This window comes from Microplitis mediator, chromosome 3, assembly GCF_029852145.1.
Source record: "Microplitis mediator isolate UGA2020A chromosome 3, iyMicMedi2.1, whole genome shotgun sequence".
NCBI lineage: Eukaryota > Metazoa > Arthropoda > Insecta > Hymenoptera > Braconidae > Microplitis > Microplitis mediator.
The window spans coordinates 24,084,415-24,106,451 of NC_079971.1; the positions used below are offsets into that span (position 1 = coordinate 24,084,415).

Here is a 22,037-nt window from a genome sequence, read left to right on the forward strand (position 1 = left end):
AGAATGTCTTTATCTGATCATATATGATTATACCGGATCAGATATGATAATATCTGATTATATATGAAAGCTTATATATGACTAGATATGTAGAATGCCTTTATCTGATCATATATGATTATACTCGATCATATATAATATTTGATCAGATGAATAAATGACCGTATCTGATAACATTTGATCATATGTCGAAAACGTTACTATTAGATTAGATATTCCAAATCTTATTTGATTATATATAAATCGTCATACATGAACAGATATGGAGAATGTCTTTATCTGATCATATATGAACATACTTGGTCAGATATGAAAGTGTCTGATCAGATAAAATGGTCTCATCTGATCATATTTGGTCACATATCAAAAATGGCTTATCTGATTATATATGATCATACTTTAGACATGATTCCATCTGATCAGATATGATCTTAACCGGTCGGATTTAAAAAATGACCTTATCTGATCATATATGATCAGAAACGCATATATTTAATCAATCATGATCGCATATATGGTTGCATATAATTATAAATTTTTATAGTAATCAGATATGGTCATATATGAACACTGAGATCTGATCAGGCCCGAAAAGTGATCCTATCTGATCATATATGATCATATAGTCATATGTAGTCACATATCACCATTTATAATCACATACAATCATATATGATACCAACTACTATCGTCTGAGATCATGCATGATGTCCGTTGTACCCCTAGAGTTAAATTAATGTTTTTTTCTTATCATTCAGCAGAATTTCATAGCTCTATAGAAATATCGATAATTTAAAAATTTAATTAAAAAAAAGGTTACCAAAAAAAAAAAAAAATCAAAAACAGCCGAATCAAATTTTTAAAAAATTACTTATAATTTTTATTTTTCCATTACTGACAGCAGACACTCGCATCCTATAAAAATATCAATAATTTAATGATTTAATTAAAAAAAAAAAACATGATCATAATACACTAATTAATCAATTATTTACAACACTTTTGCCCGTCTTTGACTGGGCTTCCAATAATTCATTAACTAAAAAAAAAAACAATAGGAATCACTAAAAAAATCTTTCGTCTACCCGCTTATCGTTACCCCATTGACTATCTCATCTTCATTAATTAATAGTAATAATTATAATAATAATAATAATAATTAATAATAATAGTAATAATAATTATCAAGATAAATTATATAATTTTAACATTAATAAAAGGACACAGTCAAAGCAATCTTAAGTTATAGGATTGAGTTCTCACATAAATTATTTAAAGATAAATTTAAATAAAAATTTTACGAAATCTAAATTTAATCTAATTAACTCTTCTTTTTTTCATTTTACTTCATTATTTATCTCTAAATCAATAGCCGGTGTAATCATGCCAAGGATTTCTATCCGCTTGTCTATTGTACGCTCCCACGTGAACAACTTCTGGAGTCTTGTAGTATTGCGTTGAAGTAGTGGCTCTTTCATCATTGATTCGAGTAAGAGGATAAAATCCGGGGCTTGGAGCAAAACTTTTTTGCTGCTGTTGCTGTTGCGGATGGTACTGATGATGCTGAACCTGAAGCTGATGGGAAGCATCTGGTTTGAAAGGCCTCACGCGGTAATTATTTTCAGAAGGCTGAAGAGCCGGTTCTCGATTTACTTGTCGCTGAAGCGGAAGTACAAAACCGCTGGGTAATGAATCTTGATTTACTGACGGAGTCAATGCTTCATTCAACGCCACGTCGTATTCACTTTCTGGAATGTCTACGAGGTGATGGGGAACTTCATTGACCCGTTGCTTGGCTACGCTGCTGGGCCCAGTGACGTCTTTGCGGTTTTGTTCGCCGAAATTGTTGTTACTGTGAGTATTGTTTGGAAGACGGTTCCCCCGATTGGGTGACGGACGTCGTTCTTCTGGCGCCCATTCTTTGATTTCGCTCTTTTCGTCCTGGGCCTTCCAACTGGGGTCGAATCCGTCGTGAGACTGCGGTCCCATGTCTTGGCTGCTGTCGAAATCATTTTTTTTCTTATCCGGATCAATTATTCTGTAGGCATCGTACGATCTGTCTTGGTAGCGATCTTCAACTTTTATAGGACGCTTCGGATTTCCGGTTGAGGAAGGGAGAGATTTTATAGAAATACTGGGAGTCAGGGGCTTGGGGTCTTTGCTGCCAGAGTCTGGGGCTTTTATCCCAACGGGGGAGAGGCCTCGTGGGTTGGGATTCCCACCCCGTGAAGGGAGAAACGGACGTTTGACGATTCTGACACTCATTCTGGGCGGCAAGGCCGTAGAAGCTGGTGCGGAAGACGAAGAGGAAGAAGTCGATGTCGAAAATGAATACTCGTCATCGTAGTATTCATCATCTGGCGGATAGTCGTCTTCCAGCTTACGCACTTCTGGCTCTTCTTTTTTATCATCAGCAACTTTGTCATCAACTGTCGGTCTGGTAACGGGATCACGATCTTTAGAGACCTGGCTGTCCTCATAATCTTGCGCAATTGGATTCGTATCTTTCGATTGCGCTTCTTCAGCAGAATCTTTGCCCGATTGCTGAGAAGGAAGTCGATCATTTTCTTTATCTCGCAATGCAGGTCGTCTCAATCCCGGTCTGTGATCTCTCTCACGGTCCGTAATTACTGATGACTCCTTTTCTCGGTCCAGTAATGCGCGATCACGAGCACGTTCGTAATAACGATCACGATCTCGCGGCCGCTCTGGATACTTCCTAGGTCTCATGTCATCCTCCTCGTCCCGGTAACGTGATGGCCTTTAATATTAAGTCATAGACAAACATCATTTATAATGACAATAATTATTTATAAATAATTCATTAATTTATTCCAATAACGAGTCAATTAATGCGGTATTTATTAAGTATACCTTAAAGGCCGATCTCGTTCTCGATCTCGTTCCCGGTCTCTGACATCACGTGATGCATCAATAAGGTGCCGATCCCGTTCCCGATATGGTCTTCTTCTCACGGGTCTTCGTGCCGGTCGTTCCTCTAGTTCATCCTCGTAATAGTCTTGATCACGAGCTACCGATGACTCTGTTGTTGACGTTGTTGTCGTACGTTTATGCTCTCCTGTCATGCAATTCCAATCTCAATAAATATTATAACTCATATCCATTTATACAAAATCATTAAGACACCATTTATTAATATTATTTATTGTTCGTTATTCAATATAAGGATACATCAGTACATAATTTTAGAAAGTTACTGCCATTATACATTATAAAGAAAATGAATTACCGACAATCGGTTGAACGGATGATGCTTTGTAAGCAAATCGGTCTTGCTCAGACAATGGAACGGGTCGACGAATTTTTGGCGGAGCCCGTGGACGAGCGTAGACTGAAGTACTGGGTGCTGCTGGTTTCACAAGGGGTTCATTTGCTGGTTCGTCATCATAATCGTCTTTAGCGAATCTGGTAAAATAAACAATTAATTGCCAATTTGTATAAATTATCAATAAGTAGTGAACTGTCATTGGCAAATTACCCTCGGTCGTAACGTTGATCTTGATGACGACGTTCATTGTCAGGCTCATCGACTCTGGGTGGGTCGCGCCTGTTATTCCTTGAAGGAAACCGGTCACGAGGCCGCATCACCAATAAATCTTCCTCGTCCCTGATAGCAGCCACCGGCCGTTCCGTTGAATGCTCGCGTGGTCGTGATATCGGATCCCGATCACGATAATCCCTGTCACGATCTCGCGGATGATCGCGAAAGTGCTCGCGATCCCTTTCTCGGTCTCTGTTGCGGGCGTTGTACTGCTGCCGGTCATCATAATCATAATCATCGCGCCGATCGTAACCCGACCCGCGGGTTCGAGGTCGCTCGTAATCATCGTCGTAGTATTCTTGATCATAGTAATCGTAGGCAGGACGTCTTCGGAAGGGTCGACGTCTTCGACCGCCTGAACGTGGACTATCGGCAAATTCTGGTGGTTTGATCGGGGCCGCTGTTGTCGTGGTTGTTGTTGTTGTTGTTGGTGGTGGCGCGATCGTTGTTGTGCTGGCAGCTTGGTACAGTGCGTCATTACGATGCCAATATTTTTTCGAATTAGCGCAGTCTATTTCGGAGACAAAATGGCAGATGAATGTCTTCTGATCAAATGCCGTGAAGTTGGCGCATAGAAAATCGTAGCGTGTGCCATAGAGACAATGGTGATAAACCTGTAAAAAGAAACATTTATTAAATGGGTGTAGAACGTGGGCATAGCGGAATGTTTGTGATTGAGGTTCGAACCCAGAGCCTGGTCGATTGAAGTCCGAATGATCTAGAGTCACGCCTTCGACCGCTTGGTTTAGAGCCCGGTTTCGAATTATTTGTTAGTTTTCAAGGATCGTAAATTTTCGAAAATTATCGTCGATTCGTTTTTTATCATTGGGATAGTAATATTATACTTTAAATTCGGACCGAATATTCAGTTCGAATCGAATAATCCAAGAACTTATGGTCAATTTCAAAACTGACGAATAATTGAGTAAATCGAAAACTTACGGAATGATCTAAAATTTCAAAGCTTTGATTGAATACTGATAGAGTAGAAATTCCCTTTGTGGCCAATGTTCCATTTTTGGATACTTAATACTTTATTTTCCCGGGTCGAAAAATTTGATCTAATAGTCTAATAACTAGACTGCATTTGGACTAATTGACCTGTTTGAGAACTAGTTGATCTGTTTTTGAATTTTTATAAAAATTTTAAGCTGCTTTTATCCAAAAACGACCAAAAATCGACAAAAAAAGGGCAAAATATAACAAAAAAGTCTAATTTTGATCTAGAAACGACTGAAACCAGGCTACAAATTATTGGAAACAAGTCAGAAAATCAGTCAGAAAGTATAAAATAAAATTTCCACCCTAAGACTGATAGAAGTATTTTTGTACAAATTTTGAAAATTAATCATTTGATTGCGGCTTTTATAAATTTCTTAATCCAAATTTTTCAAATGTTCAAAACTGATCAAAAGCGATTCCCTACTCTACTTAATTCGATTCCATACACAGTTCCGCTGATTAACACCCGACAAAAAGAGACTAAATTAAATGAAATTGAATCACATAAATGATCTAGTTTAAAACGATTTTGTAACTTAACAATCGTGTTGTTCTTTTCTCCGACTTGCTTTCACACAACATCTATACACACATATATATACCATAAGTACAAGTATAATTTGTTATTTTAGAATGTACACCACATATCCACATTTGTAAATCGTGCGGTTACAGTCTCGCGGTTACATTCCCCCCCACGTCGTAACAACCGAATATATTCCATAAGTAAAGTGCGTGTTACTACGCAGCGTAAAGTAATTTAACTTTTTCACTGTAGTTGCCATCGCTGTTGTTATTTTCCGTGCACATATACACAGATACATATCACGTGGAATGATCTCGAGTGATTTACTAGAGCACATCGAAATCCACCGAATACGTCCTGGATTTCTACATCGCTCTAATCAGATATCCGACAGCTTTTTAAAATCTACTCTCGTACGTTATCTATTAGTACCAAATAAAAAAACAATATTACAATGCTCTACTCTCGATTTGTATTGTCTCAAGCCCGTACTTAATAACAGTAATAATAAAAAAGTAAAACCTAATAATCATATATTCCGATGAAATATTAACGACTAAATGTCAGGAAGCGTATTGCGTATCTAAGATGGTATTTAGCATGACAATGCTTCTTAACGGTTCGACGGGTCTAGATCGATATTGCGACATCTGCTTTCTCGATTATTTTACTCGAAACAAGGGTTTCATAAACATCTAAACGGTTATTTATAATGAAATAGTGGGATTTTGTCGTTGAATATCGTTTTCTAAAGCAGTGACGTGTGAAGTTGATCAGCTGAAAAAATCTTGTCAATTACCTGACACTTGTGTGGTACACTGGCGTAAAATCCGTCGTGGAGGCCATCGCACTTGAAGTCTATGTCCTTGGGTATTGTTTCGTAAAAAGGATAATCACTTAAATTGTATCCGTTTAGTTCCCGCGGTAGATTTGGATCCCATATGTAGTCAATTTGCGGAATTCCGGTCAAATTGTGACTGGACGTTGAGTTACCATCTAATCCCTGATGTTTTAATAAACAAATTTAGTAGATAAATATGATATCGGGCTTGATTTATTAAATAAATTGAGTTACCTCGGTTTTATTCCCGTCAATTTCCGAGTCATCATCCAATGAAGGTGACTCTGTTGTGCTGGTCGTTGCTATTTTAAATTTCGGCCGGGAGTTTTTCAAGCCCGCTGATACAGCCGAGGCTAGTAAGAAACCTGAAGCAGATTTATTTCATTTTATTTTATTTTATTTTATTTTATTTAACGGATCTTAAGTGAGAATCGAGCTGTGATATTGTGAAATAAATGAAGAAGCGACTGATGGCATTGCAAAAGTCTGTTAAACTAGGAGCTAGTGAGAGCACGTGACGCAATTACAAATAACTTGTGGACGAAGGAGGACATGATAAAAGAGGTAAATTGAGTAATTGTTTTTAAATCAGATCAAGGCTTGGGTTTAATTCGATATTGTTTTTTAACCATTAGAAATGTATGTATAAATATAATGTATATTAGTGATTAATGGGTGTTATTTTATGATAATAAGAGAAAAATACGTTATTAGGAATTATAAAATATGAGAATGGAAAGACAAGGTTGGATTTATTTTTATAGTGGATTTTTAACGGAGATTGTGGAGGCTGTGTTGTAATTTATGTTAATAGTGATCTTTAAATTGAGAATGTTGATAATGTGTTTATCAGAAGTTGTTAATAATATTAAGTCGAGAGTGAGTTATAATGTAGAGGTTTTAAGCCGGAGTCTGTTATTTCTGCAGTTAAATTTATAAGCTTGATAAATATAGTATATATAGTTGATTGAGATCTAGTATACTGATTATTTATGACGGTGGTAAATATTGGGGTAATAAATGATAAGTTTTGGAGGGTAATTATATTTATGTAATAGATTTTATTAGGTATTTGATTGAAGGATTTAAAGATTTTGAGTAAGGAATATTGAGTATGGATTAAAATTCGAGAATCACTGAAAGAAACTAGGCATAGTAATTTATTTAAGTGGGAACAATAATATTAATTATTACGGCAGCTAAAAAATTACTGGAATTTTACTAATTTGTTATTAAATATTAAGATTTAAATAAACGACTGGGGGTAGAGTATTTGAATATATATTACTCGTTAATTCGGCTTTAGCTAAAGGAGACTGCAGAGCGTTGGCCTGAGGCTAGAACTCACGCGCGGGAGATCAGGGTTCGAATCCCGGCTAAGGCAAAAAAAATAAATAAATAAATTCACTTGATTCTCTACTCGGACTTTGAGGCATAGGAATTTACAATATCGATACACGACAAATAATAATAATAATAACTAAAATAAATAAAAATATAATTTTATTAGTTTGGATTTTCGTTCAGTTAATTTACTACTCTACAGTAAAATTAGCTCTGTAGTAAAATAAATAAAGTAGTTTTAGTAATTTTAGCTGTTTATTTTTTTCACTCAAATGAATCTGAACTTCTTAAAAATTTATTTTAGTAATTTTCCAGCAAAATTTCTTTTTTTCACGGGGTGATCATATCAGACCCCCCAAAAAATTGTTAAAGAAATTTTTTCAATATCTCCCTTCCCTATGGACTAAAAATTCGTTAATTTAAATTTCCAAAATCTCATAAATAATTTCCTGCATGTCTTCCGTTTCTAAATACCAACAATCCACCATAAAAATTATTAGCAATTATAATTTCCCACTTACTGTCCTCACATAAAAAAAAAATTAATTTACACAGCAATAAAATCCTCATGCAACCAGCATAAAATTTCTTTTTAATTATTACAAAAAAAATAATTACGACACTAAAAAAAAAATTTCTCAACTTAAAAAATTACCATAAAGTGTGAGGAGAAGGCACGTCCTGCGCATGTTGCAATATCTGTAATAAATAAAATATTAATTTAATAAAATATATAAATAGTCAATGCTCAGGTCGCTAATGCGGCTGATTTGTCGGCTTTGTAACCATCAGCCATCAGCCATCGACCATCAAACATCACTACACTCTTTAGTAAAAATCACTCACTCATACTCATATATTTATTTATGTACTCATACTTTTATCATCGATTCCATACGTTGATACTAGAGCTAGTACATGCAAGTATAGAAAACTTTCTCTGTGCTGTCACCACCACCAGCCGTATAATGCAAGGATAATGTGGGTGTTATATAAAACCTGTATCACGTAATACTCGTAATCTTTGACATCTAGGTCCATTGATGTATCATCAATTCGCTACTTAAATCTCTATGTCTCTATTAAGTAACTAATTTATTTAATTTATTTAATAACTGAGTAAGTAAGAGAGATATTAAATATAAACACGCATCCAGCCTGGCTGAGGATTAATTACTAAATTATCATAGTTAATTAGGGATCGTAATGAGGAAAATTTTCCAAGGACGAGTAACCTTGGATGGGTTAAGATTGACCGTTGCTGCTGTTGTCTTGTCAACATTCCAGTGACTTCCGCATTACGACAGTTGCCTTATTTTAAAAATATAATTAAACACCTCTTGTACAAATGGTGAAAGTAACCTTGCGACTTAATATTTACTTTTAATAATTAACATTTATATTTATATAATATATATAATGATAATAATAGTCGTAGTAATAAAATAAGTCGCTGCTGGTGAAGTTTGTCGACTTAATGGAGACTTTTTTACTTTGGATTCAAATTCTGGCCGAAATATTGGGTTTAAAAAAAAAGTTACAGAATACTTTTTTGTAGGAAATTTAATTTTGGACAAAAATGTATCAGGGTATATTTGTCATATTTTTGATAGATCAGTCAGAATATCGATTTTTCGGAACGAAAATTTTCAAGGGATGATAAATTCATTTGAATTGGAATCTGGGTGCGTAAAATTGATATTACTCGTTATATATTCAAGATATGATAAAAATGTATAGGAACAAATTTGTAGAGAATTAAATTTACTAAAAAAAAGTATTCTGTAAATTTTTTTTTAAAGTCGATAGTTTATGAGATATTTTGATTTTTATGTAATGGAATTTTTGTAATAAATTTTTATTAAAAAAAAATTAATTGAAACGTCATATATTTAAATATGAAAAAAAATCCGTTAGACTTTTGACAAGTAATTTAAATTAACCGGAAGTTTATTCAAAAACTCATTTGACGTTTCTTACCTCACATTGAACGCAAGTTAACGGTCTCCTAAAGGTCAAGCAAGTGTTCAATAATGAAATCAACTATCACATATGTATAAATATACTGATAATTAAAAAAAAATTTTTATGTCAAGGAATTTAAAAAAATTTTCCCAAGTCAACGACTCGAGTCAATCAAGGATTAGCTCCTTTCTTTTTTTCATTATTATTAAATTTATGTGCTCAGTCTACCAAATGCTTCCTTCTTCGCTTCAATGCAATAATTATTTGCTACCATTACCATTATTATTATAAATTATTTTACAATTACTATCATCAGTTTTCCTTCAGCAAATATTTAAGAATAAACTTAACCGAGATAAGAATATTAAATGAAATTTAAAGAGAGAGGCGACGAAAATGTTAAGTTACGTGTCGTCAGCGCAATCCGTTGTCTCCAGTCAACTGTAAACGTACAGAAAAAAATTATTTCTTGGCGCAAGAAAAGTTTTTCATTTTCACGAAAACAAAAATTTTTTTAACCGAGAAAAAAAATTTTTCCGCATCAAGAAAATTTTCATTTGCAATTTTCTTCAGGAGTTAAATTTTTTTGCGTCAAGAAATTCATTTTTTTCATGTAAATATATATGGATATATATATATATATGTATATATGTGTGTGTGTGTAATTTTTAATAGGGATTCCCATTAAAAGTGAACGCTATTTAAATAAACCTGTTTTAAAAAAAAAAGGCGGAAAAATTTAAAAATTCAAATTTCGAAATTAGGATTTAAAAAATCTAATGAATTTAAAAAGAAAATTATCAGCAATTGTTTTAGTAGAGAGTAAATAGAAATGAAATAAAAAATAAAATACCTCTCTCAATGGAGTTTCTCTCTTTTCCTCGGTTGTCGACGCTAATCTTTAGCGCTCACATTAATCTCACCGTTTTAAATTCCCGCAGTTTTCCCAAGACTATCTAAAACAATTCACTATACCACGAGTTTATATTTAAAAAATTATATCAATTCATCAAAACACTTGTCAAAAATAAATCAATTAATAAAATACAGTATATATATTTATTTATTTATTTTTATATTTATCGTCGGACGCGGCGTCCGGGCCGGCTTGATACTAACGTAATGGAAGTGGAAAACACCAGGAGTTGATGGTGGGTTACAGGCTCAAGAGCTTTCTACATCGAGGATAAACAACAGTGGGGATAAGACAAGACTCCATTGGCGTACTATTACCGTACAACATACATATATATATATATATATATATATTGCTTACCTTTCTTTTCTTAAATCAACTCCCTGCATCATCTTATTTTTTAAAAAAAATTAACTAACCACTGGCGTATCCACACTTTTTAAATCTAGTGTCATAATTAACTCCCACTGATATAAATTATATATCAATTGATTTTATCAGTTGATTATAAATTTTTTTTTTAATAACTTTTAATGCAAGTGAAAGTTATTAAATTATTTTATTAATTAAAAAAAAATATATATGAATGTATATATATAACCTACGCAAATTCCATTTAAATGTCCCTATTGTTATATTTACAAATTCTACATATCATATGTCATATATAATTGATTAATAAAAATATATATATATATATATATATTTGTATATATTATTAAAGGATTAAATTCTTATGATAAATTCAAGGCAACTAAAGGCGCCTTTTTTAACTCGTGTGCTAAAGAATCATGAATATTTTTAAATAATTAATGGATATAGAGACCAGTCTTCCAATAACTTGTTTCCAAATTCACTTATATTTTTATTTTTATATATATATGTATATATGTATTAAAATTCTGGTGATAAAACCTTTCATGTTTTACGTGACTAAATTACAAATAAAATTTTTTTTTTTTTTTATTAAAAAAAAAAAAAAAAACTGCAGGTTGATGTTCCCTCCAAGGATTTTTAAAAATTTCCAATTAATTTTAGATGAAGTTTGAAAATTTGAACTTTCTTTTTTTTTTTAATTCATTTCTTTGTTACGATTAATAGTGAGAGAGATCGATTGATGACGATCGAGAATCGGAGATTGATTTTGAGATAAATAGTGCATGGAATTACTAAATATAATAATAGAAATATCTGATAGATGTGGAGGCAGAGTAGAGATGGAGAGTGAAGTTTATTGTATTTATTTATAGTATATATTTATATATATATATATGTTTTGAATATCGGGCGAGGCGAGACCGATCACTATACAACTCAAGTCCAGCCACTCACTTTCTATTGCCCAATCATGCCAAGAAATCGCCAACATTATGTGGTACTGTTCTTACTACCGACCTCGATCGACATTCACACGAAAGTGATACAATAAAACATTATATTTATAAATATATGTGTGTATAGTAGAATAGATGGATGGATGGATGGAAGGCTGATGTATGGGTGGATGGATATTTTTCTTTCCCACATTAGTTTGCTTTCATAAGTTATTAGAATACAATAAATTTTAAAATATATAAATATGTTATGGGTAATTATGACACTTGCGATTGTTGGGATTGAGAAACTGAAAATTAATTAGCGGGCTGTAGAAATTTGAATGGTCGATGCGGGATTGCGCGATCGCTAAGACCGCGAGCTGACTGTGCGATTACCGATAAGGTTGGGATGGAAATTTTGGGAAAATTTTTAATGTAAATATATGAGATGAGTGATTAATTTTCTTTATATTAATTTATTATGGTACATAATTAGTTAGAGTAGTTTTTATATTCTGTTGCCATTCGCGTCTCGATACAAGTCGTCGTTGATGCCGTATAGTCTTGGGGAGTCGTTGCAGTCGACCTGGAAATATAAAATAGTTTTAACCTTCTGTTGGAAAAACTGCAGAGTTTATTCGCCTAGACTATTTTTAATTTCAGTGTAAAGGTTTTTAAATATTTTACTATCAATACTTTTTATCTCATGAACAAAAGTGGATTTTTATGCCCACCCTCTATTTTAAAAAAAATTGTTGGATATTTTTTTCGATATATTCTGATCAAATTGACGATTTGTTACTTTTTTTGCAGAAATTAATTTTGCGCGCGAATGAAAAAATTCAAAAATTTAAACTGAAGACTAAAAAAATCCTTCAAGGGTTTTCTACTTTAGAGCTTCGAAAAAAAAATAGTAAGAGTTGTGTCAGCTATAAAAACAATAATTATTAAACCAACTGAAAGTGATATATTTATTTAAAATTTAAATTATTAAAAAATAAAATAATAAATAGTTTTTGTTATTTAAATAATTAAATATTTTTTTCGAAATGTATTATTTTAAATTTTAAATATATAACTTTATTCCATGGATAAATAACTTTTATTATTATTTATTTTGCTGTAATGAGTTAACTAGTGTGCGACATCCTTGACAAATCGGCTTATCGTAATTATCACAATAATAAAACCGTATGGTTATTCCATAAACAAATACTTTTTTTTAGCTAAAGTCCTTAATTTCTCATCTTTGTCACCCCAAATTTTGTCATCCGGTTGTTGTTCGCCCAACAGATGACCGACTTGCCACTATTCCTCTTACCCATTCTCAATATTTTAATTTAATAACAACAATAATAATAACTTTGTTCTCAGACTGATAAACTAAACAAAAATATATAAAATAAAAAATGTAAATATATAAACCTCGAATACTAAAGTGTCTTTCAGTCTTTAGGGCCCATGTGTAACTTTCCCTTCGCCCACTATCTACCACAATTCCTCCCCCTTTTTTCTTACACTCCCTATAGCCCTTCGATACAAAAAATAATCAGCCCCCAAGGATCCAGCCCACGGGCTAATTTATATAAAACTCCCAGTTAAAATAAAAAAAATTTCGGGTCTATACCTTGAACCACCAGTCGCAAACTCGAGCACTTTGACTGAACACTGTGCCATTTGGACAAAGGAAACTAAACATCTGACCACTTGGAAGACACCAGTGCCAGACTTGACATCTTGCTTCTGGATCTGCGTAATAACCCGGTAATTTACCACCGCAATTAAACTGAAGTCCCGAAGGCACCGAATTGTACACCGGGTAATCCACACCCGGTCTATATCCGTCGATTTGCTGAAAAATTTGAAAATTGTTACAACAAACAAAAATTTCTACAGTAGAATAAAAAATTTTCATATTTTTCGGGATTTCGAAGTGAAAAATTTCGTAACTTAACGAAATTCCAGGCAATATTTCATAGAGATCAGATAAAATCAAACTGATAAAGTTACAGGACTTAAAAATTTTTATTACTGACCGGAAGTGTAACGTATTGTTCTCCCGTGTTCTTGTTCTTTATTATTATTATAATTTTTTTTTTTTGTGATCATGTTTATGGGATTTAAGATCCGACGAAATGCTCAGAATTTATCTCAATTCGATTGGAGCAACATTTATATTGTCTTGGTGTTCCTCCGGACAAGCTTCCGGTGAAAATGAATAGGATTGCGCATCCTTCATAGTCGACTGCTTACTCTACAAACATCTCCCCCTTTTTATTTACATTTATTTATATTTTATTTTATTATTTTTCTGGTTTTACAATCAATTGTCGGTGTGAGAAAGAGCTAAACTGACAGGAGTCACTCGGGTCCTGACTCTTGAAGGGAAGGGAATAATGTCAGAGTACATCAGAACACGCCAGAGTCTAGATGGAAAGCGAAACTGTTTTTTCTAGTGAGAATGCTCGCGTAATAATTAATTGGGTGACGGGTACACGCATCTGATTGTTACGTAGTCACGTGAGAAATTACTCGAGATTCATTCGAAAAATTACGTATGAGTTTTATTTTTTTCCCAATCAATGAAAATTTTTTTTACCCTAAAAATTTTTCAAAATAAAAAAAAAATTTTAGTCATTTTTATTAAAATTTTTTTTAGAATTTAAACGGTTACAAAATAAAAATTTATGAAAAAAATATAAAAATGGACTCAGAAGAATTTTTCCCAAAAATAAAATTTTTTAAATTTCGAAAATAAAAAACTTAAAAATTTTTGGGGAAAAATTTATTTTCTTAATTTTACATGACTTAGAAATTTTAAGATAATGAAAAAAAAAATTTTGAGGAAAAACAAAATTTTGAAAATTCAAAAATTCAAAAACTTACTGCTGTTGTTGATCGATATAAAATAGCACCAGCAACGAGAACAAGACAACAAATAAATTTGGAAATCATCTAAAAATAATAATTTATTCACTTAAAAAATAAATATAAAAATAAAAACATTTTTACACTGAAACCAACCTTAGAAAATTTGAAAACAAATAAAATAAAATATAAAATTTATTTAAACTGAGGGAATTTTTTTAAAAAAAATATTAGTAAGACTGCAGGCAAACGTGTGTTATTAGTATTGTCTTGAAGATGTTCTTAAAGAGGTGGTATATATAAGGCCCGAAGAATCGCGAGTCGGGGGGCAGATCTGAGAGCCCCTCTCAGTTGAGTATCTCACAGAGAAGACAATTGCACCCCTCCAGCAGCGCATCTTCCACCTTTTTACTCCTAAATATCCTCTAGTTGTATAGGAAATAAAGAATCTTCTGCCTCCTTGTTGCGAATACTCTTGTTCTCTCTTTACTTGTTACCCAGCTGGCGTTATTTTCGATGTTGATGTTGTTGTTGCGATTCACGCGATGTACATTAGATTGGAATAGGAAGATCGTAACACGAATCCCTTCTTGTGAAATCGGTGCTCTGTACCCGTGAAAACACTTGTACTTTGATTCATCTGATCATCCGATATATATTTAATACATAACACTGTTTTTTATTACCGATAAATATATAAAGAGGACGGGCAAAACGGACCACCCCAAAACTTGGGTAGAAATTTTTTTCCGCTGTTCATAATCGACGACTTTGTCATCATTTTTATACAATTTTGAGCGTCGGAAATTTTTTTTCAGGAATTTTTCAGTGGACTCAAGTATTGTTGGCAGAAAAAATATATACGGTGTCTTCGTTATATTTAAATTTTATATATTTATTTCTGATATTTTTTTTATTTACTGGAAGTATCGCGAATCTCTTTTTTGACTGAGATTTGATGTAAAAAATTTTATGTCATTTTTTTTTAAATAAAAAAAAAAAATTTTTTACTTTTCTGGGGGTGGTCCATTTTGCCCGCCCGTAAAAAATTTTTTTCTATGGCAACTGGAAATTTGGTTTAATTTTTTTAATCGTAAGTAAAAAAAAAAAATTTACGGCATTCTCACGCATAAAAATCGACTATTTCCTTAGCGGTCCCATTTTGCCCACCCCTTCTTATATATTTGTTACTTTGATAAATTTTTGACTAAAAAAAAATTTCTTGTAGCTTTGATGCAAAAATAAAATTCTTAATTTAAATTTGAATTTTATGCAGATACGATTTTACCCCGTAAGTTTGTTTTTGTTTATGTCAATAATAAAAATATGAATGATGAATATTTATGAAGCTGAGCGGAAAATGTTAAGTCAAAAATTATAGGGCATACTTAATATCTTAGATCCAAGGCTCTTGACAATTACTCGCTATTCATTTGTAAATTATAAATCGTAGAGGAGCCAATTTAACGAGCCGTAACATTATTCCTTTTGTTAGACTCTTGTTTGAGAAATATTTAACAAAAAATCATAATTGTGAAAAAATATAAATATTTATTATTTTGTATTAACCAATTCATGTATACAATTATATATATATTTTTTCTATGGTGGTAACTAAAAATTCTCACAACTCCAAATTTCGAGTTTCTCTAATTTCAAAATTTGTTACAAATATAATCGGTTATATCTCAGAAACAAACGGTCCTATGAAAAAATTTAAAGAATACAAATCGATAGGAAATTTAATTTCCTACCAAAAAGATTCAGTACATTTTTACCATAATTGCAATTCCTTAAAAGTTATTGGCCAATTTTATAATAAATTCGTTTTCAAAATTTTTTATAAAATTTAATGCTCGTTAATAAAAAAAAATTTTGGAAATAAACATAACGTATGACACATATATTTTAACTATATATGAAGATTTTCAAAAAAACGTTTATAGTTCAAATTTCAAACCCTCAAAAAAGCCCGTGAAAGTCTTCAGAATTCAAAAATTCAAATTTTCAATTTTTGAAATTTTATTTTTGTCGATAACTCGTAATCAAATTATCCTACGGAAAAATTCATTGATTACAAATCGATAGAAAATTAAATTTCCTACAAAAAAGTTTTTATTCATTTTTATCGTAATTGCAATTCTTTAAAAGTTATGGGTCAATTATATAAAAAATTCATTTCCAGAAATTTATTGTAAAATTTAATGCTCGTTTATAAAAAAAAATTTTGCAATTAATTATTATGTATGACATATATATTTTTTGGTGCTACACCTATATATAAATTCCAAAATAACATTTATAGTTCAAATTTAAAACCTATAAAAAAGCCCGCGAAAGTCTCCAGGATTCAAAAATTCAAATTCTCAATTTTTTAAATTTTATCTTTGTCGATAACTCGTAACCCAACGGTGCTACGAAAAAATTTATTGATTACTAATCGATAGAAAATTGAATTTCCTACAAAAAAGTTTTTATTCATTTTTATCGTAATTGCAATTCTTTAAAAGTTATGGGTCAATTCTATAAAAAATTCATTTCCAGAAATTTATTATAAAATTTAATACTCGTTTATAAACAAAAAATTTTGCAAATCATTATAGTGTATGACATATATATTTTTTGGTGTTACAACTATATATAAATTCCAAAATAACATTTATAGTTCAAATTTAAAACCCATAAAAAAGCCCGCGAAAGTCTCCAAGATTCAAAAATTCAAATTCTCAATTTTTTTAATTTTATTTTTGTCGATAACTCGTAACCAAACGATCCTACGAAAAAAAATACTGATTACAAATCGATAGTAAATTAAATTTCCTACAAAAAAGTTCTTATACCCTACCACCGTAATTCCAGTAGATAAAAAGTTACCCGCCTATTCTACAAAAATTCCATCCGAACCAGGCTCCATAATTTCTTAACAAAATTAAATCCACTTGTTAACAGAAAAAAAAAAAAAAAAAAAAAAAACTAAACCAGTAACCAGTAACTATATATGAATATATGTAATAAAATAATATAATTATTTAATTTCCGAGTTCACATAAAAATGAAATAATATGTTGAGGTGTCGCACGTGGAAACTAAAAATATTCTCACGTCTGAATAATCCTTTTGCTATTAAATAATTAATTATAAATTGCACACACGAGAGTAAAAGAAAAAGAAAGATCAAAAAGACTTATGAAACCGGTGTACATATATACATATATATAAATATATAGTAATCTAGTTGGATAGTAATAGTAAAGAGAAATAAAATAAAGAGGACGAAGACAACAAAAAGTCTGCATGCGTGTCTTTGAGTCAAATACGATTATGTAATAAATTTATTTATTTTTTTTTATTCTTCTGGTTCATTTTTTTTTCCCTGAAATATTTTTAGTGGACTAAATTACTGATAATAATAATGAATGTTGGCACAACACAAAGAAAAAGTGTTTTCCGGATTAAAATGAATAGTAACCAGTCGGTTAGGTGATACGGTATGTAATCAATGACAGTAGTCTCATTTTATTTTATCTTTTTTTTTTATTTAGTTTATGTTTCTGCTACAGACTATAACACGTCAGTTTCACATTCAATTCATTTTATTATCGGATGTCTTATGTGACGGTTGTGATGTGATGTCAATTAATTAGAAATAAAAAAAGAAATTTTTTTCGAATTTCGCGGTCACTTTTTTGAATCGTAAGTAATTTTATTACTAATTAATTTTTTTAATTTTTAAATTTATTCGTGAATTTTTTTTTTTTTTTTAAATTTTGAATTTTGAAATTTTTGGAATTTTTTTATGATGGTAACAAATTTATTGGGAATTTCATAAATTTTTTTTGAACGATGTATCAAAATTTGAATTTAAAAAAAAAATTATATTTATGTATGTATAGATTTTGTATTACTGATGATATTTAATATAAAATTAAATTTAAGATTGAAGATTAAAATAATAAGAGACAAGTACGCGGTAGACTCATAAATTATTTTTTTATTTAAAGATGATAAGCTTGAGATAAGAAGTAGACAGTGACGAGTGAGAGCAATGATTAATATAAAAAAAATTTATAGAAGTTTTTGTTGGCACTTAGAATCTAGGATATATATTTATAGGAAAATGGTCTAGAGTTTTTAAGACAGTGATTTAGTCAGGGATGAAAAGGGGTGAGAGTAGACCGAGTACTTAGAAAGGGGACAAATTTTTTGATTCCTGGTATATTTTTGAGGTGAGAATTTTTTCTTTACATTGAAGGGTGAATAGGGGGTACAAGAAAAAAAGGAGATTTGACTTGTGTTAGATTTGGCACTGAATTTCAAGTGGTCAGATGTTTAGTTTCCTTTGTCCAAATGGCACAGTGTTCAGTCAAAGTGCTCGAGTTTGCGACTGGTGGTTCAAGGTATAGACCCGAAATTTTTTTTATTTTAACTGGGAATTTTATATAAATTAGCCCGTGGGCTGTATCCTTGGGGGCTGATTATTTTTTGTATCGAAGGGCTATAGGGAGTGTAAGAAAAAAGGGGAAGGAATTGTGGTAGATAGTGGGCGAAGGGAAAGTTACACATGGGCCCTAAAGACTGAAAGACACTTTAGTATTTGAGGTTTATATATTTACATTTTTTATTTTATATATTTTTGTTTAGTTTATCAGTCTGAGAACAAAGTTATTATTATTGTTGTTATTAAATTAAAATATTGAGAATGGGTAAGAGGAATAGTGGCAAGTCGGTCATCTGTTGGGCGAACAACAACCGGATGATAAAATTTGGGGTGACAAAGATGAGAAATTAAGGACTTTAGCTAAAAAAAAGTATTTGTTTATGGAATAACCATACGGTTTTATTATTGTGATAATTACGATAAGCCGATTTGTCAAGGATGTCGCACACTAGTCAACTCATTACAGCAAAATAAATAATAATAAAAGTTATTTATCCATGGAATAAAGTTATATATTTAAAATTTAAAATAATACATTTCGAAAAAAATATTTAATTATTTAAATAACAAAAATTATTTATTATTTTATTTTTTAATAATTTAAATTTTAAATAAATATATCACTTTCAGTTGGTTTAATAATTATTGTTTTTATAGCTGAGACAACTCTTACTATTTTTTTTTCGAAGCTCTAAAGTAGAAAACCCTTGAAGGATTTTTTTAGTCTTCAGTTCAAATTTTTGAATTTTTTCATTCGCGCGCAAAATTAATTTCTGCAAAAAAAGTAACAAATCGTCAATTTTATCTGAAAATATTGAAAAAAATTTCCAACAATTTTTTACGATTTTTTTATTCAAATAAAAAATCAGGGGGTCTTTAGAATGCGCTTCCGTTACAAAATTAAAAACCGAAAGCTAAATCAGTTGGTAGATTACAATATAAATAAAATAAAAAAAATATAATAGATAAAGTTTTATAAAAATTTGGCAACGCACGAGCGAACTTGGACGTTACTCTTTTAGATGAGTCGCGGCCGAGTGCACTTCCGGTGACCGTTTGCCATCGCCGTCATTTCCTGCATCCCGTAATTGTCTCGTGCGCACGGACGAAATAAAAACTTAGCCATGTTTACATATCAGCGTTAGCTGGTTTAATATCAAACAAATTTTTTTTTTTTACTTGATAACTGATTTATTGTTTTTTTAAAAATTATATAAGTAATTATAAGTCTCGAGCTTGGGATTATGCAGCATTGCAAGTGATAAAACAAAAAAATTAGCGATCGAGGAAATATCTCGTGGGAATTTTTTAAAAAAGTTCGTTTTAATAGTAGGCGTTAAATGATCACCTGCAACTAACATGGAATACTAATGAGAATCTTTAATTCAAACTGACGACTATAGATAATATATCCAGCTCACCTGACTCACTTCCTGTATACACGCATGTATATATGTATATATATATATATATACGGTTACTGAAGACCTCACCCTCGAATATAAGTAATTTATTCACAACCAGTGTAATACAATCCCTTTTTAATTTTATCATAATTACAAACGGTTAAATAAATATAGTTAATAATAACAATAATAATAAAATAGAATGTTGGCTGAAACAATCGAGAAGTAATAAATTTTTGATACTTTACTTTGAATGAGAATTGCGTCTAAACTATGGAATTTACGGACAAAGTTAACTGATACTTTTTTGTAGGAAATTTAATTTGCTATAAAAAAGTATTCTTTGAATTTTTTCGTAGATTTGAAAATTTACGAGTTATTTCAATAGAAACTCTGAAGGGAATTTTTGAAACTATAATTGAAAGTATAATGAAATTTTGATACTTGACTTTGAGTGAGAATTTTGGCTGAACTATGGAATTTACGGACAAAGTTGACGGATACTTTTTTGTAGGGAATTTAATTTGCTACAAAAAAGTGTTCTTTGAATTTTTTTTTAGATTTGATAATTTACGAGTTATTTCAATAGAAACTCTGAAGGGAATTTTTGAAACTATAATTAAAAGTATAATGAACTTTTGGAACTTGACTTTGAATGAGAATTTTGGCTGAACTATGGAATTTACGGACAAAATTGACTGATACTTTTTTGTAGGAAATTTAATTTGCTACAATAAAGTATTCTTTAAATTTTTTAGTAGATTTGATAATTTACGAGTTATTTCAATAGAAACTCTGAAGGGAATTTTTGAAACTATAATTGAAAGTATAATGAAATTTTGATACTTGAGTTTGAATGAGAATTGCGTCTAAACTATGGAATTTACGGACAAAATTGACTGCTACTTTTTTGTAGGGAATTTAATTTGCTACAAAAAAGTATTCTTTAAATTTTTTCGTAAATTTGATAGCTTCCAAGTTATTTCAGTTTAAACTTTGGCTTGAATTTTTGAAAGAATTAAAAAAATGATAAATTTTCAAAGATTTACTTTGAATTAAAATTGTGTCTAAAATATCAAATTTACGAACAAAATTAATGTACACTTTTTTGCAGAAAATTTATTTTCCTACAAAAATGTATTCTTATATATTTCTCATATTATCAATAGTTTCGTCAGAATTTCAATTTAAAAACCAAAACATACGCAAGTCATAAAAATCCTACAATTTTCGTAAACTGACTCCTTAAAATTAAATTTCCAAGTTATACATAAAAAATATGTCAAAAATATATAAGAACAAATTTACTGGAAATTAAATTTCCTACAAAAAAGCACCCCACAAATTTTTCATACCTTCAATAACTTACAAGATATTCCCCTCCAAAACCATAAAAATTTCATTTCCAAAATTCCACAAAAAAAATATCCACATATTTATTTAATAACAATCATTTAATTATAATTTATTTATTTCTCCGTTACTTAATTTTATCTTTATGACCGTGTATTATTTTTGGGGCATCGAGGGCGTTGTATCCGGCTTAGCTGGTAAAAAAAACAAAACCCACGACGAATTGGTCAGGTCAGGTGCAAGGTGCAACCCAGAGCACGTGCTTTCCATTAAATTTCTTCCAGCCCAACAGCTGTTGCCTTTTCTGCTCCAAGATACTCAATCTCTCCGGCTATTTTAATTCATATTACACATACATTTATATATATTTTTCCTTAAATTAAATTTATCATCCATAAAAATGTCCCCTTCTATCTCGGCTCCAAAAGACTCATTTATTTCCCAAAAATTTTCAAAAAAAAATTTATCTGCCCAATTTTTTTCAACTAGAAATTATTCAG

At 30.9% G+C, this 22,037-nt stretch overlaps 3 protein-coding genes across 6 annotated transcripts in view; 1 reads left to right on the forward strand and 2 right to left on the reverse strand.

Annotated features, from left to right (window-relative positions):
• LOC130665824 (uncharacterized) overlaps positions 1 to 22,037 on the forward strand; it is a 45,060-nt gene that overhangs the window by 21,550 nt on the left and 1,473 nt on the right. The window contains exon 1 of one of the 4 annotated variants that reach the window (XM_057466430.1): positions 17,891 to 18,033. The exons of 1 other annotated variant lie outside the window; for it this stretch is intronic. The gene's annotated coding sequence lies outside the window, so the exon portion shown is untranslated. Of the gene's footprint in view, positions 1 to 17,890; positions 18,034 to 18,348; positions 18,567 to 18,606; positions 18,738 to 22,037 lie in introns of those variants that run through there. 2 more of the 4 variants (XM_057466433.1, XM_057466432.1) reach the window with 2 other exon arrangements.
• LOC130665821 (zinc finger CCCH domain-containing protein 13-like) lies at positions 854 to 10,375 on the reverse strand. Its single transcript, XM_057466427.1, has 8 exons — positions 10,094 to 10,375; positions 7,931 to 7,974; positions 6,166 to 6,296; positions 5,890 to 6,093; positions 3,500 to 4,176; positions 3,251 to 3,426; positions 2,875 to 3,079; positions 854 to 2,761 (listed from the first exon to the last, which is right to left on the reverse strand). Exons 2-8 carry the CDS (start codon positions 7,962 to 7,964, stop codon positions 1,366 to 1,368), a joined length of 2,823 nt encoding a protein of 940 aa, XP_057322410.1. The 5' UTR covers positions 7,965 to 7,974; positions 10,094 to 10,375; the 3' UTR covers positions 854 to 1,365.
• Positions 11,127 to 14,651, reverse strand: LOC130665825 (U-scoloptoxin(01)-Er1a-like). The gene is made up of 4 exons (XM_057466434.1): positions 14,497 to 14,651; positions 14,359 to 14,427; positions 13,100 to 13,324; positions 11,127 to 12,058 (listed from the first exon to the last, which is right to left on the reverse strand). Exons 2-4 carry the CDS (start codon positions 14,425 to 14,427, stop codon positions 11,981 to 11,983), a joined length of 372 nt encoding a protein of 123 aa, XP_057322417.1. The 5' UTR covers positions 14,497 to 14,651; the 3' UTR covers positions 11,127 to 11,980.